The sequence below is a fragment of the Sus scrofa genome, chromosome X (assembly GCF_000003025.6).
Source record: "Sus scrofa isolate TJ Tabasco breed Duroc chromosome X, Sscrofa11.1, whole genome shotgun sequence".
In the NCBI taxonomy this organism is placed as follows: Eukaryota; Metazoa; Chordata; class Mammalia; order Artiodactyla; family Suidae; genus Sus; species Sus scrofa.
The window spans coordinates 125,577,593-125,595,957 of NC_010461.5; the positions used below are offsets into that span (position 1 = coordinate 125,577,593).

Genomic DNA, 18,365 nt, shown 5'->3' on the forward strand with positions numbered 1-18,365 from the left:
CTCCATTGAGGTCACTACTGATCTTCGTTCAGTTGTATTCAATGGACATTTTATTTTTATTTTTATTTTATTTATTTTTATTTTTTGTTATTGTTGTTGTTGTTGTTGTTGCTATTTCTTGGGCCGCTCCCGCGGCATATGGAGGTTCCCAGGCTAGGGGTCGAATCGGAGCTGTAGCCACCGGCCTACGCCAGAGCCACAGCAACGCGGGATCCGAGCCGTGTCTGCAACCTACACCACAGCTCACGGCAACGCCGGATTGTTAACCCACTGAGCAAGGGCAAGGACCGAACCCACAACCTCCTGGTTCCTAGTCGGATTCGTTAACCACTGCGCCACGACGGGAACTCCCTCAATGGACATTTTAATGTCTTCATTTAATTTGGCTTCTTGGTGTCACTCGACACAGTCTACCTTCTACCTTTTTTTAAACACCCAATTCCTTTGGCTCCCATGATGCCATGCAGCCTCTCTCAGTCCCATTTTAACTAATCACAGTTATTGTTTAGCCACCCAGTGTTTCTAGCCTTTTCCAGAGCCACAGAGCATTCAACGTGTCCAAGCTTTCATTTATGCAGAAATTAGATTTGAAAATAGCCTTTAGCTTACCTCGTGCCAGCAGTTAGTATCTCCATTGACAGAGGTAATTAGCTGATAGTCACAAAGCAAGTAAGTAACAGAGCTGTAACTCAAGGACCTTATATTCTTGTCTAATCTATATCATCCATACTTTCTCTTCTCAGAGTTCGAGAAATAGAATCTCTAGGTGTCAGAGGAAAAAGAAATATTGTATTGGAAAGTTAAAGAATTGTAAAATTCATTGGTGGAAATGATAACGCATCGACGTGCACATTTTTATTCATTAATTTCTCTCTTTTCCTTCTTCACAAGAAACTCCTGGATGAGTGCAAGGACCAATGCCGGCGTCAGATATCTGCGAGGAGTCAAATGTTTGGACAAGACCCATGTCCTGGCACATGCAAGTATCGCGTAGTATCGCATAGATGCAGACCAGGCAAGTTTCACAGTAGCGTTTAAATTCAAGAGGGAATTTACCAAAAAGGATGGGACCTACATAGTTGCCAGCTCATTTCTTTTTTTCTTTCTTTCTTTTTTTTTTTTTTTTTGTGTCTTTTTGCCTTTTCTAGGGCCGCTGCCGCAGCATATGGAGGTTCCCAGGCTAGGGGTCTATGCCAGAGCCACAGCAACGTGCGATCCGAGCCGCATCTGCAACCTACACCACAGCTCACGGCAACGCCAGATCCTTAGCCCCCTGAGCAAGGCCAGGGATCGAACCTGCAACCTCATGGTTCCTAGTCGGATTTGTTAACCACTGCGCCACGACGGGAACTCTGCCAGCTCATTTCCAAGTGCTATGTCTGTGTTTTCATGCTTAGGAATTTAAACATGACTGCATGATACCTTAACAGGTGTAACCCAGAGACATAAAATACCTCTTAGTGACAGAGGCTTACTTCTATTCTATAATGAAAGAAAAATTTTAAATTTACCTAAAAGTAAGAGCTACTTTCACTTTAATGCTCCTCTCATTTAAAAAATTTTCATGGTAACTCAGATTTCGATTGTAATCCTTCTAAAATTTATTTCTACAAGTTCAAATGACTTTATGATATATTTCACTTCATTTTAAGGAGGCTTAAATGATTAGTGATTCCAAACAGTTTAAAAACATAAATGTTGGGGAGTACCTGTCGTGGCTCAGTGGTTAGCGAATCCGACTAGGAACCATGGGGTTGCGGGTTCGATCCCTGGCCTTGCTCAGGGGGTTAAGGATCCGGCGTTGCCGTGAGCTGTGGTGTAGATTGCAGACGCAGCTCGGATCCTGCGTTGCTGTGGCTGTGGTGTAGGCCGGCAGCTGTAGCTCTGATTGGACCCCTAGCCTGGGAACCTCCATATGCCGCGGGAGCAGCCCTAAAAAAGGTAAAATGACCCCCCCCAAAAAATATATATATATAAATAATATAATATATATAAATGTTGGAATATAATATCGAATTTTAAAGGAAGCTTAAGTACCAACTTTGTTTCCTAGTGAACCACCAAATAAAGACAGTGTGTGAGAATGGTACACTGAGGCTTCAGTGCAGAGATAAATCTGTCTTGACAATTTTTTCTGCAAGTTACGGCAAATTCATGGAAGGAAAACAAGAATGTGGAGTAATGAATAAAAATGGACCTGTTCATAGGTATGTTGGAAATGGAAAACATATAAACCAACAACAGACTTTTCCACACTCTCTGGTGTAATATTAGTGATTTACTGAACTTTAAATAGTGGGCTAATATATTCCAGATCACCACGATATTCGTAGAGGCAATTTGATGAGACTAGGATTATCTCGAGTGTATAATATGTACATTCTCAACTAGTTCAAAACTAGATTATGAGCAAGAGTATAATCCTGTTTTAAAAATCTTATTGGAGGAGTTCCCATTGTGCTGCAGTGGAAATGAATCCAACTAGTATCCATGAAGATGTGGGTTTGATCCCTGGCCTCGCCCAGTGGGTTAAGGATCCAGCATTGCTATGAGCTGGGGTGTAGGTCACAGACGTGGCTCGGATCCAGTCTTGCTGTGGCTGTGGTGTAGGCCGGCAGCTACAGCTCCGATTTGACCCCCAGCCTGGGAACTTCCATATGTCTCGGGTCCGGCCCTAAAAAACAAAACAAAACAAAAATTTATTGGAGTATATGTAGCTTACAATGTTGTGTTAGTTTCATGTGTGTAGCAAAGCGAGGCAGTTATGCATGTACACATATCCATTCTTTTTCATATTCTTTTCCCATATAGGTTATTATAGAATATTGACTATAGTTGCCCATGCTATACAGTAGATCCTTGTTAGTTACCTATTTTATATATGGTAGTGTGTATACATCAATCCCAAACTCCTCACTTATCCCCTCCAAATTTTCCCTTTTGGTAACTATGAGTTCGATTTCAAAATCTGTGAGTCTGTTTCTCTTTTAATAAATAAGTTCTTTTGTAACTTTTTTTTTGCCACATGTGCAGCATGTGGAAGTTCCCAGGCCAGGGATTGAACCTGTGCTGCAGTTATGATCTGTTCTACAGCTGCAGCAATGCCAGATCCTTGACCAGATGAGCTTTGTGGGAACTTCCTGTATCTTTTTTATTAGAGCCTACATATAAGTGATATCACAGGATGTTTTGTCTTTCTCTGTCTGACTTACCCCACTCAGTATGATAATTGTTAGGTCCATCCATGTTGCTGCCAATGGCATTATTTCATTATTTTTTATGGCTAAATAATATTCCATTGAATATATGTACCATATCTTCTTTATCCATTACTCTGTCGATGGACATTTATGTTGCTTCCATGTCTTGGCTATTGTGAATCATGTTGCTATGAACATTAGGGGTGCATGTGTCTTTTCTAATTATGGCTTTCTCTGGATATATGCCCAGGAGTGGGATTGCTGGATTGTATGGTAGATCTATATTTAGTTTTCTGAGAAACCTCCATAGCGGTTGTACCAATTTACATTCCCACCAACAGTGTAGGATGGCTTCCTTTTCTCTACTCCCTCTCCAGCATTTATTGTTTGTAGACATTTTCATGATGGCCATTCTGACTGGTGTGAGGTGATACCTCATTGTAGTTTGGATTTGCGTTTCTCTAATAATTAGTGATGTTGAACATCTTTTCATGTGCCTGTTCAATACCTGTCTGTCTCCTTTGGACATTAAGCAAGAGTGTAATCTTGATCAGCTAGTCCAGAGCCACGGAAGTGTTGATTTTGAAAGCTATGCTTCGTATGTATTCCTGGCCTGTTTTCAAGAGACAGTGTGGGTGTAAGACAGTGCTTAGTTTTAAAATGTGCAAGCTCAGTAACCTCTGCCTACTCCAGTTTATCCTAAAGTGTGTGCCATGGAAAAATTACCCTAAAGTGTGTGCCACAGAAAAATGGACATTCTTAAGAATTTCATTGGAGAGAGTGAGGGGTGGATTGGGGTTTGGGATTGGCATATGCACACTGTGATATATGGAATGTCTGGCCAACGGGAACCTGCTGTATAGCACAGAGAACGTTACCTGATATTCAGTGATAATCTATGTGGGAAAAGAATCTGAAAAAGAATGGATGCGTGCATATGTGTAACTGAATTACTTTGCTGTACAGCAGTAATGATCAAAACATCATAAATCAACTATACTTCAGTAAAACTTTACAAAATGAAAAAAAAAGAATTTCACTGGAAAACCCAGTTATACTGACATATTCTCAGTTAATAATGCATTCTCGCTGAAGTGGGCTGAAACTTTAGCTATCAGTGAACACGGTCAATGTGCAATTGCTCTTTGGCTTAAATTGCCCTGATTTTCAGTGGTGTTGCTCTGTGATTATTGCTGCATTGTGTTGCATCCTGGTATAGTCATGGTTCTAGAGAAGATATGTTTCTTGAATGCCTCAGGTCAAAAAGCTTTGAATAACTTTTTTGTTGTTCTGCATAAACCCTGGCACAGTTCAGGGCAAAATCCTCATTAATCTTTTTCCTAACACACAAGATTATGCACAGGATTATTTAGCTTTACCTTTGGTCCAGTGATTCTCAATCAGAGGTAATTTTAAACCCTTCTCCAAAGACACTGTGTTTGGAAACATGTTTGGCTGTCACAACTGAGGGCAGTTGTCACTGACATCGAGTGGGTAGAGGTCAAGGATACACAAGACAGCCCCCTGCAACTAAGCATTATCCAGCCCCCAAAGTCAATAATCCCAAGGTTGAGAAACTCTGCTCTAGTGATAGAGCATAGCAGAACTAATTAAGATACCTCTGACCTGGCTCCCTCTTCTATGCTCCAATTCCTTCTTCCATAAAGGACAAAAGAAATTTAGTGCTGAATACACAAAGTATTTTTTAATTTTAGCCATCAATATTTTTCAAACTCGCTCAGCAGTACTAATATCTTTAATTGGTAAATACACATGCTTATTGAAACTCTGAAACAATACATTGTAAACTCTATATTTAAAGCAGTAAAAAGAATTTGGGCTGTTAGGAGTTTGGAGAAAATCAGCAATCTTTAAAATCCTTGGCAAACAAAAACTGTATTATACTTTAGGTACAAAAGTCACAAGAGCTTCTTCTATGCATTTGAGAAGGGAGAGAACTCAATGCTTGGCATTATTTTATATTTGCCAAGAACCTGGGAGGTCCTATGGTTTTATTTCCTAGGGCAGATGAGCCAAGATACCGGTTTCTCTCTAAACCAAAAAACAATTCTGGACCTGATATGGAGCTAAAACCTGGCAGTATGATGTGCCAGAAAAAATTAAGATCGCTTTTTCTATCCAACAATCAGGTGCATTTGCTGTTGCCCAGCATCCACTACCCCCTCTTACCAACATCCTGGATTTCCTGTTAGGAAATTATTAACATTGACTCTAGTCTAATGAGACCATGCTCGTCCCTAGCCAAGGCGTGGGCATGCTAGCCAAGTTAGGCCAAGCCAATAGATACTCCTTGCGTGATATTTCTGTCTCAAGTAAAGTGACAAAGACCTTAACAGTAGCTAGATTCATTCACCCCAAAGGTGACATCCTGAATAGACAGTTTTCACTGCAAGACCACCCTTTTAGTTTTGTTTCCTTGAGACCTCAAAGTATTTTGCATGCTTAAAAAAACCCTCGCAAGCCTGCATTGCAGAAATACCTACTCTTGTTCTCCTATGCGTTCTACCTCTTTTTTCCTTCCCAACACTCATTTTGTTTTTGAATCATAACCAACAGAGTGCTTAGCTCCTGACACTCTACAAAGAGTCTTGAGACAATGTCAAAAGAGAGAAAACGCTACATTGTTTGCAGACACGCCTACTTTTGGTGAACCTTGTTTCCCAGGAGTGAAGAAACAGTTGCAAGTTTCCTTCATATGTGGTAAGAAAAACAGGGTACTCTTGCCACTTAACAAGTTACTGTGATAAGGTTACAATATTATATCTTACCATAATAAAAATAGCTAAAATATGTATAACATTTTTCAGTTTATAATTTTTTAAACTTTTCAGCATTATTGTTACAATTTCTTCTAAGAGCAACTTTTGAAATGCTGTTTTTTTTTTCTTTGTCTTTTTGCCATTTCTAGGGCCGCTCCAGCAGCATATGGAGGTTCCCAGGCTAGGGGTCGAATCGGAGCTGGAGCCACCGGCCTACGCCAGAGCCACAGCAACGCGGGATCCGAGCCGTGTCTGCAACCTACACCCCAGCTCACGGCAACACCGGATCGTTAACCCACTGAGCAAGGGCAGGGACCAAACCCGCAACCTCATGGTTCCTAGTCGGATTCGTTAACCACTGCACCACGACGGGAACTCCCTAGGAGCAACTTTTGAAATGCTTCTTACCTAACATAACATAACATAATAGCAAAGTGCTATTTAGAAAACAGAGCAGAAACTGACACAACACGGTAAATCAACTATACTCTAATTAAAACAAAAAATAAAAACACAAGAGAAAAAGAAAGAAAGAAAGAAAGAAGACACAGACTACTTCCCAAATGGAAAAAAAAAGTCCAGCAATAAATTTACTTGTTCCTTACAATTTTTTAAACTCAATAAATTTTATTACATTTATGGTTGTACAATGACCATCACAACCCAATTTTATAGCATTTCCATCCCCAAGCCCCAGCCCATCCCTCCCCCTCGAACCTGTCTCTTTCGGAAACCGTAAGTTTTTCAAAGTCTGTGAGTCAGTATCTGTTCTGCAAAGAAGTTCATAGTATCCTTTTTTAGATTCCACTTATAAATGATAACATATGACATTTGTGTCTCACTGTCTAACTCCACTTATCATGATAATATCTAGGTCCATCCACGTTGCTGCAAATGCCATTATTTCATTCTTTTTATGGCTGAGTAATAGTCCAACCACATCTTCTTTATCTACTCTTCTGTCGATGGACATTTAGGTTGCTTCCATGTCTTGGCTACTGTAAATAGTGTTGCAACGAACAGTGGGGTACATGTGTCTTTTTGAGTCATGGTTTTCTCTGGATAGATGCCCAGGAGTGGGATTGCTCATTCAAATGGTAATTCTATTTTCAGTTTTCTGAGGAATCTCCATTCTGTTTTCCGTCGTGGCTGCACCAATTTACATTCCTACCAATAGTATAAGAGGGTTCCCTTTTCTCCACACCCTCTCCAGCATTTATTGTTTGTAGATTTTTTTATGATGGCCATTCTGGCTGCTGCAAAGTGGTACCTCATAGTAGTTTCAATTTGCACTTTTTAAAAACAATTAGTGATGTTGAACATCTTTTCATGTGTTTTTTTTGGGCAATCTGTATGTCTTCTTTGGAGAATTGTCTGTTTAGATCTTCTGCCCATTTTGTAATGGTTTCTTTTCTTTTTTTTTTTGGTTTTGAGCTGCAGGTGTTTACATATTTTGGAGATTAATCCCTTGTCAGTCACTTCAGCAAATATTTTCTCTAAGTCTACAGATTGTCCCTTTGTTTTGTTTATGGCTTCCTTTGCTGTGCAAAAACTTTAAAATTTAATTAGGTCCCATTTGTTTATTTTTGTTTTTATTGTCATTATTCTAGGAGATGGATCTGAGAAGATACTGCTGTGGATTATGTCAGAGAGTGTTTGGCTTATGTTTTCCTCTAAGAGTTTTATAGTGTCCAGTCTTATATTTAGGTCTTTAATCCATTTTGAATTTATTTTTGTGAATGATGTTAAGAAGTGTTCTCATTTCATGTGGCTGTCCAGTTTCCCCAGCATCTCTTCTTCTTCTTCCTCCTCCTCCTCTTCTTCTTCACTTTTTCAGGGCTGCACCCATGGCATGTGGAAGTTCCCAGGCTAGGGGTCAGATAGAAGCTGTAGCCACCAAGCTATACCACAGCCACAGCAACACTGGACCAGAGCCGCGTCTGTGACCTACACCACGGCTCATGGCAGTGCTGGATGCCTAACCCACTGAGTGAGGCCAGGGATTGAACCTGCATCCTCATGGATCCTAGTCAGGTTTGTTAACTGCTGAGCTGTGAAGGGAACTCTAGCACCAGTTATTGAACGGGCTGTCTTCTCCATTGTATATCCTTGCCTCCTTTGTCATAGATTAGCTGCCTGTAGGTGTGTGGGTTTAATTCTGGGCTTTCTACCCTGTTCCACTGATCTGTGTTTCTGTTTTTGTGCCAGTACCATATGGTTTTGATGACTGTAGCTTTTTAGTATAGCATGAAGTCAGGGAGCCTGATTCCTCCAGCTCCACTTGTCTTTCTCGGGATAGCTTTGGCTATTCTGGGTCTTTCATGCTTCCAAACAAATTTTAAAATATTTGGTTCTAGTTCTGTGAGTTTACAATTTTTTTTGACATCCACATTTCTCACTTAATCTTTACAATAATCCTCTGAGGCAGGTAATAGTAGCATTCCCATTTTACAGAAAAGCAAACAGAGGTTCAGAAAGGAGAATTAACGTGTTCAAGTTTATACAGCTGTTAAGTGACTGATTCCATACCTCTGAGATGTTCAGGAGAAAATAAGTAAGCAAATTTGTGTGTGTGTGTGTGTGTGTGTGTGTGTGTGTGTGTGTGTATTTTCAGGGTTAGGCCAGTACTGAAGGTATTAGGAGCTGTGTATCAGTTGGGATGCTTAGGTACAAGCAGAAGTCAACGTAAGCAGATTAAGCAGGAAGGAGGTTATTAAAAAGGGCAGTGTATAGCTCATAGAAGTTGTTGAGAGGAATGCATAACCTGGTTCAGCTATATACCTAAGAAAAATGCCCCAAACTGTACTTTGGAACTTTCTGGTAAGAAAAATGCTTACTCTACTAAACAGCTGCTGCCACCAAAGAGAGAGAGTGTCTGATGTCTCTAGGTTCCAAGTCAGTCTGGCAAAGACACATCTGATTGGGGGAGCTTCGATTATGTTCCCGTTCCCTAGTTGTAAGGGGGATTGGGAAAGTTAGTGTCTAGAATTTTCATCCCTTGTGATAGGCGGTAGAGTTTTCTCACTGCAAACCCCATAATGTGGGTTAATATTGCAATCATAGAAAGGAGTTAAGGTTTGGAGTAGCCAGAACAGTTAACACAGCTATCATTTATGTATCTTAATATGTTTACGTCTCCCTAAAAGGTTAATGATCGTTACTTTACTGATATTTATAGGATGGGGAAATCTCCAAATAATAATTTGATATAGGATGATAACTGTTGTGTACAGTTTGACGAGAACAAAGTCCAAATGAAAATTAGCTTAAGAGACTTGCAGAGAAAAAGAAATTTCAAAGGGGACTAAGAAAAGCAAAGCAGGAAAGAAGATGAGACGAAGATGATGCGAAAACATAAAGGGGGAAGACCAGTGAAAAGGAAGAGGTAGTCAACCGTGCCTGTAATGTCAAGAGGGACAATAAGACGAAAACTTAGAGGTAGCTCTGGGGGATGTGAGGTCACAGAATTTCTCGTTTTTAGTTTTTATTTCAAACATGTCAACATTTTCCTAAACTAAGAGGAAGGAGCCATTCCATTCCATTAAAACAATGGCCTCATCTTCTTTGGTATTTGGAAAATCCTTATTTTGAAGTTGCTTCAATCCACAGTCTTCACTGCTTTCCAGTTCAAGAATCCTTAGAGCTTAGTGCACACTCCTTACTTTTCTGCTTTGAAATGTCATTCATTCTTTCTTCCTCTTTTCTGACAGTGCCTAGACCATTACCCGATTCAACACTTACAATTTATCCCATGGAAATAAATAGTTGTGATAATGCTGTCATTTTAAAATTCAGGTTTAATATTACCTTAATTTCATTTCTCACAATATACTAATTTTTAAATTAAGGTCTGCCTAATATCAACTTTCTAACCATCCCAGTTGTATGAACAGTAGCTGCAGTTCCCATGCCAATTTTTCTACCCTTTGATTTTTTGCATTTCAGTGCCTATAAAGCTGCTGCAACAAATGGACCATAGCTCACTGGACCCATTTACACGGTCTGATTATATATATGGTAAGTACCAGAAGACATTCTACATAGTAGGACTGCCTAAAGGGGAAGGGTTAAAAATGAAATAACGAAGTTGCCCTATTTAATGCTAAATTTTCTTTTCTTTATATTTTCCTTCCTTAAAAACTTGGGTCCAAACTGATCTCCTGCAGAATGCTTCCTATAAAATATCTCTTCTATTCTGACACAATCTAATATCTAGTCAAGTGCAAAAAACAAAGACATAAAAATGGAATTTAATATTTGAACTGGTAGATATTATTTTACTGTCTATTGGAAAGCTTTCCTAGACCTTCTGGTGGTGGAGAATTTCTTCCGTACAGTAGCAGAGAACGATCTCTGGAAGTCAGTTGGTGTATCATAATTAGATGTTTAAGGTATAGAGTTAAAATTATACAGTTAATATATAATAGCGGAGTCTAAGATGATTAGTCCAAATTTCATTAATCTTTGATCATTCTAAAATGGCAAACTTCCTCCCAGTTTTCTTTAAAAATTTTTTTTATTACTCAATGAATTTTATTACATTTATATTTATACAACGATCATTGGGTTGTGATGATCATTGTACAAATATCAACCCAATTTTATAGCATTTCCATCCCCAACCCCAGCCCATCCCCCCACCTCCAACCTGTCTCCTTATTGAAAAACAATAAGTTTTTCAAACTCTGTGAGTTAGTGTCTCTTCTACAAAGAAGTCCTTTGTGGCCCAGAATGTGATCAGTCCCCAGTTTTCTTTTTTTTTTTTTTTTTTTTTTTTTGCGTATTTTTGGAGGTATTATTTACATACCATAAAATTCACTCATATTAAGCATGTAATTAATGATTTTTAGTATATGCACAAACTTGTGTAACCATTACCGTGGTCATACTTTAGATCATTTTATCATCCCCCAAAGAAGTCATGTACCATTAGCCGCTTACATTGGATTCCCAAGAGACCTGTTGACTCAAAAATAAATCAAGATTATTAATTGTGTTAAGCCAATATTCCTAATCTGTATTGCACTGATGACTGCTTTCTCTATCAGTTCCCAAAGCAGATGATATAATGTTGGGTTTTCACATGTCTCTTTCACTCCTGCAAGTCTTTGATTATGGATGTTGAAGCCACTTTGTCACTCACCTAATATGTTACATCATCCTGGTGTATTGACCTTATTGTATGCAGTGATCTTTTAAATCTCCAGGAAGTTCTATTGCCTTAATGTTTATTGTATTTGATGTTAATTTAGTTGCACCAACTTTTTGTGGTTTGCATTTTCCTGTTGTATCTTATTGATTTCTACACTTACAAAAAGGCATTTTTTTCATTTTATTCTGATTTTCAAATTTATTTGCATTGAGTTGAGCAAAGTTGGCTCACATAGAACTTTTTAACTTTTAATTTTGAAATAAGGTCAAACATACAGAAAACTTTCAAGACTGGTACAAAGAGTTCATCTAGATTCTCCATTTTAAAATATAAAAAAAATTTTTTTTAGGGCCACAGGTGTGGCACGTGGAAATTCCCAGGCTAGGGGTTGAATCAGAGCTATGGCTGCTGGCCTATGCCACAGCCACAGCCATACCAAATCTGAGCCGCATCTGCGGCCTACATCACAGCTCTCGGCAATGCTGAATCCTTAACCCACTGAGTGGGGCCAGGGATCGAACCCACATCCTCATAGTTACTAGTTGGGTTCATTACTGTTGAGCCACAATGGGAATATTTTTAAAATCACATTTGCTTTGTTCTTATATCATCTATCTAGTCTCTGTGTATATATTCATAGTACTATTTTTCTGAACACATTGAGGATATGTTGAGGCATTGATGTTGCAGTATCCTAAAGTAGCTCAGTGTATATCTTTAAAAATGCAGGCATCTCTTATTCATAACCATAGTACAATGCTTGAAATCTTAGAATTAACACTTACAAAAACTACCATTTAATCCAGATCCCTTTTCAAAGATTTCTAATTGTCTCAATAATGCTCTTTATAACTATATTTTTTTCTGATCTAGGATTCAATACACGATCATATGTTGCAATTAAGTTTCATGTTTTTAGTTTGATGTAGTCTCAATCTGTAACAGTTCCTCTGTCTTTCCTTTTCTTTCATGACGTTTTTGGACAGGCACAGATTCGGTTTTTTTGTTTGTTTGCTTTGTTTTGTTTTTGTTTTTGTTTTAGCCATGCCCGCAGAATGTGGAAGTTCCCGGGCCAGGGATTGAACCTGTGCCATAGGAGTAACAATGTTGGGTTCTTAACCTGGTGAGCCAACAGAGAACTCCATCGATAAGCTGTTTTGTAGAATGTTCCTATGTTCAAATATGTCTGATGTTTCCTCATGATTAGATTCATGTTATGTACTTTTGGTAGAAATACCATAGAAACGATGTATCTGTTCCATTACTGATCGGATGATCTTTGATAACTCGGTTAAGGTTGTGTGTCCCAGATGTCTTTACTGTAAAGTAATATTTTTTCCCTTTGTAAGTAGCATGTGTCTCATAGGAAGATGCTTTATATGAATATGCCCTGTTTCTCAACAAACTTTCTCTCACTATCAAAGATCTTTTCCTGAATGAATTGTTACTGTTTTGGACGCAAAATGGTGATTTTCCAATTCTATAATTCTTCTACATTTGTTAGTTGTAATTCATTTTTAAAACGAGCTTTCCTTTCTCTTCATTCATTAAGATACTTTCATTGTCTTTGTGTTTTTGTTTGTTTGTTTTGTTTTGTTCGTGACTGCACCTGTGACATGCAGAAGTTCTGGGGCCAGGGATCAAATGAGATAGATGTCTTTGAACATTAGAAATCAAAATTTTAACGTCAGGCACTTACACTACCATCAAACAAGCTAATGGTTAGGTGCTTACACTGCAGGTGAACAGTAAAACCTCCTAGCACTAGTTATCCTTTTGGTCACCAAATAGTCAGTACACACAATACAATTACCTATCATTTACCAAAGGATAAATAACTCAGAAAGTCCCAATCAGTCACTGTACTCAGCTCAAAATCTGTGATGTGAGGTAGTCTTTACATTAAGTCCAGATATGACTCCTCTTTTTTTTTTTTTTTGTCTTTTGGTCTTTTTGTCTTTTCTAGGGCTGCTCCCTCGGCTAGGGGTCTAATCGGAGCTGTAGCCACCAGGCTATGCCAGAGCCACAGCAACATGGAATCCAAGCTGCATCTGCGACCTACACCACAGCTCACGGCAATGCCGGATCGTTAACCCACTGAGCAAGGGCAGGGACTGAACCTGCAACCTCATGGTTCCTAGTCGGATTCGTTAACCACTGAGCCACGACGGGAACTCCAAGATATGACTCCTTTTGATCCGGCGACCTCGAAACTAAAAATGACTGGAGATGGAAATATTCCTTGATTAGGTCTTGTTTTGTTGCTTGGGGGGTAACCCTCCAAGTCTATCCTTATCTGGGAATCTTGGCATTTTCCTCTGTTCATTTATCTTCATTACTTTTTCTTTCTCTTCCTCGGACTGCATACTTTCAAAGAACTAAAGGGAAGCATGAGTATGATGTCTTACCAAATGGAGAACTTCAATAAAGAAAAACTGTAAAAATTGAACTAAATTCTGGAGCTGAAAAGTACAACTAAAATGAAAAGTTCACTAGGAAGCTCAACAGCATATGTGAGCTGGCAGAAGAATCAGCGAAATTAAAGATAGGCTAATTGAAATAGGAGGATCCGTTTCGTCGAAGAAAACAAGTTGAGAGAAGAATGATAAAATAGATACAGGTATGGATTGGTTCAGATTAAGGCAAGTGAAGGAATTTCTGTCCGATGGATTCTGTCCTTTATTGAGAGTGGAGATAGGGATGAATAGGGGGGCACAGGACCATTTTAGAGAAGTGAAACTATGTTGCATGACACTGTGAAAGCGGACACATAACATCGTGCATTTATCAAAATCCGTAGAACTGCGCAACACAGAGTGAATCCTCAGGTCAACTAGGGATGTTAGTCAATAACGATCGATCAGTGCTGATTCATCGATTGTAACAAATGGATCCCACACATGCAAAATGTGAATGGGAGAAATCCTGTGTGAATAGGGTGGAGGGAGGGGGAGGGGAAATATTCATGGAAAGTCTGTACTTTCTGACAATGTCTCTGTAATCTAAAAACTTATTCTGATATCATAGTCATCAAAAATTTCAAAAATAAAGGAAACATCTGTTTGGCTGCATGAAATACAAGTGAAATATATTGTGATGGGAAAATAATTTCTAAGTATAATGAAGATTGTTACTTTTTAATTATAATTCTTATGATCCCCAAACAGGATCCATAAGGAAAAAAGTTCTAGATTTGAATAAATAAAAAATTAAGCCTCCCAACATCAAAAACTGCTACAATTTATATTAAAAGGCAAACCACAAAAACTATTTGCAATAATCTTGACAAAGAGGCTAATTATTAACAATGTATAAGAATCTTTTGAATCCATAACAAAATCATTTACTTGCTCCAATTAGACAAATGATATTAATATACCATTGACAGAAGAAGAAACACCTAAATCTAATAGATGTGATGAAAGCATTTAACATTCCTGTGACTCAAAGTCATACAACATTGGTGAGATAACAAATTCAGTAAATGTTTGAGATAACATTTTCTTACTAAAGTGGTAATTGAAAGAAAATGCAATACTCCATGTTAAAGTGAAATCATGAGCATTTTGATGTGCTGGTGGTGTGTATCACTGGTATAATTCTGAAAGGAAACTTGACAATATCTATTTAGAGCCTTACAAGTTGAGATCTTATAGAATATAAAGCCATTAAAAGAAATTTAGAGAGTTTTGCTGTGGCACAGTGGGCTAAGAATCCAACTGCAGTGGCTTGGGTTGCTGCGGAGGCAAGGGTTTGATCCTGCCATGGTGCAAGAGGCTAAAGGATCCAGTGTTGCCCAGCCGTGGCATAGGCCGCAGCCATTAAACAAACAAACAAACAAAAAAAAAAAGAAATTTAGAAAAATATTTGGAATGGATAAGCAAAGATATCCCACTGTATAGGATGCGGAACTATATCCAGTCTCTTGGGATGGAACACGATGGAAGCTAATATGAGAAAAAAATGTACATATACATATGACTGGGTCACTTTGCTGTATAGCAGAAATTGGCTCGACATTGTAAATGAGCTATAATTTAATAAAGCAAATGTAAAAAAAAACCCTTAAAGATATACATCGAAAAGTTCATCTTCAGTATTCCTAAGTGCTGGTATTATGGGTGGCTTTTTCCAGTTCCTGGATTTTCTAAATTGTCTCACAATACATCTCATGTTTATATTAAAAACGGACAAAGGTAAATATTTGATTCAACTTTCAGTGGGAAAGAAAGGCTATCTGGTCATTTCATGAAAGGATCACGATATTATGAACATGAAACTGCTCTAAAAACAAAGTCCTTAAAAAAACCCCAAAAAATACTATATATATATATATATATATATATATATATATATATATAATTATGTTACCTGCTTCCCCCCCCCCAATAAACTCTCATTAGCAGTTTCTCCTGTCACAATAAATACTTTTTTTTTTCTCGTCTTTTTATGGCTGTACCCAAGGCCTATGGAGGTTCCCAGGGTAGGGGTTGAATCAGAGCTGAAGCCGCCGGCCTACACCACAGCCACAGCAATGCGGGGTCCAAGCCGGCCGCCTCTGCCCCCTACACCATGGCTCACAGCAACGCTGGATCCTTAACCCACTGTGTGAGGCTAGGAATCGAACCTGTGTCCTCATGGATACTGGTCAGATTTGTTTCCGTTGAACCAGGACAGGGACTCCATAAATCCTTTTAAACATCCGAAAAGAGCGCTAATGATAGGCGAAGGTCATGAAAGGATAAACTCCTCTTCCCGAACTGATAGCAAGGGGAGCAATAGGGATACTTAAAGTAACATTGTTATTCTGAGGAAGCAGAGGTCACAGCACTCAATACAAGGAGTTAGAGATTGTTACGTGATGAAACCCAGCTTATCATCTTATCAAGTACAGAGCTGCCAAGGGAGGTTTTTTTCTCATTGGACGTGTCTCTGGTGCACGGTGTTGCATTTAACATGGAACTGGTGAAATACGCAACTTCTTTTCAAAGTGTAATATTTTATTCTCTGTATTTTCAACTTTGACAAATAAAAAATGCATATGCAACCACTATGTTTTGCTTGAGACACGAGGAAAAAAACGCCACTCAACCATGCCTGGGCTCCACGTTTCTAAAGATTAAATGAACACGAAAGCCCTGTCCAATTCTTATTCAGTGTAAAGTCCTCTCAGGCTTCCATAACAAAATGCTATATACGAGTTGGCTTAAACAACAGAAATTTATTTTCTCACAGTTCTGGAGACGTTTCTCACAGTTCTGGAGAAGTTTCAGATCGAGGGGCCAGCATGGTTGGTTTCTGGTGAGAGCTCCCTTCCTAGATTAAAGGCATCTACCTTCTCACTGTATGTCCTTAGATGGTAGAGAGAGAGAGGAGAGAGCGCGAGCGAGAGGGAGAAATCCTTGTGTCATCTCTTCTTACAAGGGCGCCAGTCCCATCGCGAGGGCCCCGCTTCTCGGCCTCATCTAAACGTAATGATCTCCCAAAGGCCTCACGTCCAAATAGCACCACAGTGAGGGGGGGGGCTCCAACACAGGAATTTGGAGGTGGGGGCAGAATTCAATCCATCGCATTCAGGAACGAGAGAAACCAAGAGACGAAAGAACTGGCTTGTCGTTCCGTGTTGATTCTTCATTTCAGTATTTCTCATATTGGTCCCATTATTGAGCATTCCTGGAAGGATCGACCTTGGCTGAAAGACGAGATCCCTAAGTCTTTCTTTCGTTTTCCCTTGAACAGTGCTCGTGATCCTTACGGATCCCTGGTCTATTGTCTTCCTCACAGGCATACCTGAGAAAATGGGCTTGCATTTCCCGTGCGGCGTCTCCGGAGGACTTATCTTTCCGTTATGCATCTTCCCTTCCAAAGTGACCTTTGTCCAGGACATGAAAACTGTATAAATCCCAAGTTGAGCAAGAAAAAGCCACAGGATGAGGATGAAGACGATAACCACGAAGATGACAGTTCTTCTGGCTCCTCTTTTTGTCCTTTGCCTCACAGCCATCCACCCGCAAAGAGCATGTTTTGCCCCGAACTGCCTGCAGCTTTAGAGCACGCAGCTAAGGAAGGAAACCGAGAAAGAGATGAAATCTGGATACCAAGGAATCTAGTCCTTATGCCATTTACAAAATCAAATCTGCCGCAAGATAAAATGACCCAGGATGTGCTATTTACCGGAGTCCAAGTGTAAGGACAGATGATTCTATGTTTTTTTTTTTTATATATATTTTTTTATATATATTTTTTTGTCTTTTGTCTTTTGTTGTTGTTGTTGTTGTTGCTATTTCTTGGGCTGCTCCCGCGGCATATGGAGGTTCCCAGGCTAGGGGTCTAATCGGAGCCGTAGCCACCAGCCTATGCCAGAGCCACAGCAACGCGGGATCCGAGCCGAGTCTGCAACCTACACCACAGCTCACGGCAACGCCAGATCCTTAACCCACTGAGCAAGGGCAGGGACCGAACCCACAACCTCATGATTCCTAGTCGGATTCGTTAACCACTGCGCCACGACGGGAACTCCGATTCTATGATTTAAATACAGATATGCCACAAAATACTGGGTGGTAAAGAGTACAGCGGAAGCATAAGGTGCTAACGGAGGACAGAAGACATGTAAATTCGTCTAATATGCAAAGGCCCGAGGTCAGGGAAAAGGCGAAATAATACAGAATATTAATAACGAAAGCATACAGGGTAAAGAGAGGTGAGGCTAGGATTGAATCTTGTAGGATGAGTGAAAGTTTGCTGGGCACATTAGATGTGGGGAAATGACATTCGAGGAAGAGGAAAAGGCGTGTGGAAAGGCACAGAGGCCGGGGCGAGCATGGCACATCAGGGAAACTGCAAATAGTTATATCGGAGATGATGCAGCCAGAGCGATGTGACCGGGGAGTGTGCAGTTTTCAAGGGTCACTCAGTTCAGAATGGAGATTTGATTAGGAACAAAGACAAGAGGGAAGGCAGGAATCTATCATGAAGAATACTTTCAAAACTTTTAGAAATGTTTGGCTACAATATATAAATACATTCTAATATGTATCTATTCCTATTCCAATTAAAACTTGTATTGATATTGATAAATTGCCCCACCAAATATACTCCCATGGGATAAACACACCAAAGAGTGTTTGATGCTTGTTTTTTCATATCCCAGCAATGTATATTAAAAATCTAATAAAAATTAAACATCTAAGAGACAAAATATACTTCTCACCTTCTCTCCTATATGCCTCC

The 18,365-nt window shown here is 39.4% G+C and overlaps 1 protein-coding gene across 5 annotated transcripts; it reads left to right on the forward strand.

Moving 5' to 3' along the window:
* On the forward strand, positions 1,931 to 17,439 carry LOC106507061 (protein eva-1 homolog C-like). Of its 5 annotated transcripts, XR_002340770.1 has the most exons (5): positions 1,931 to 2,207; positions 5,778 to 5,921; positions 9,926 to 9,997; positions 13,509 to 13,752; positions 16,917 to 17,439. XR_002340770.1 is itself a non-coding variant. In XM_013986557.2 (4 exons), exons 1-4 carry the CDS (start codon positions 2,192 to 2,194, stop codon positions 13,122 to 13,124), a joined length of 258 nt encoding a protein of 85 aa, XP_013842011.1. In that variant the 5' UTR covers positions 1,931 to 2,191; the 3' UTR covers positions 13,125 to 13,155. The 5 variants fall into 5 exon arrangements, 1 of the variants encoding a protein (XP_013842011.1); XR_002340768.1 differs by lacking the exon at positions 16,917 to 17,439 and having other exon boundaries at positions 13,509 to 15,634; XM_013986557.2 differs by lacking the exons at positions 13,509 to 13,752; positions 16,917 to 17,439 and adding an exon at positions 13,099 to 13,155.

Excerpts from the sequence above, each read along its gene's own strand:
- LOC106507061 (XM_013986557.2), top strand. Across the intron at positions 5,922-9,925 it reads GCAAGTTTCCTTCATATGTG|TGCCTATAAAGCTGCTGCAA; the intron begins GTAAGAAAAACA and ends TTTGCATTTCAG. Across the intron at positions 9,998-13,098 it reads ACGGTCTGATTATATATATG|GGCTGCTCCCTCGGCTAGGG; the intron begins GTAAGTACCAGA and ends TGTCTTTTCTAG.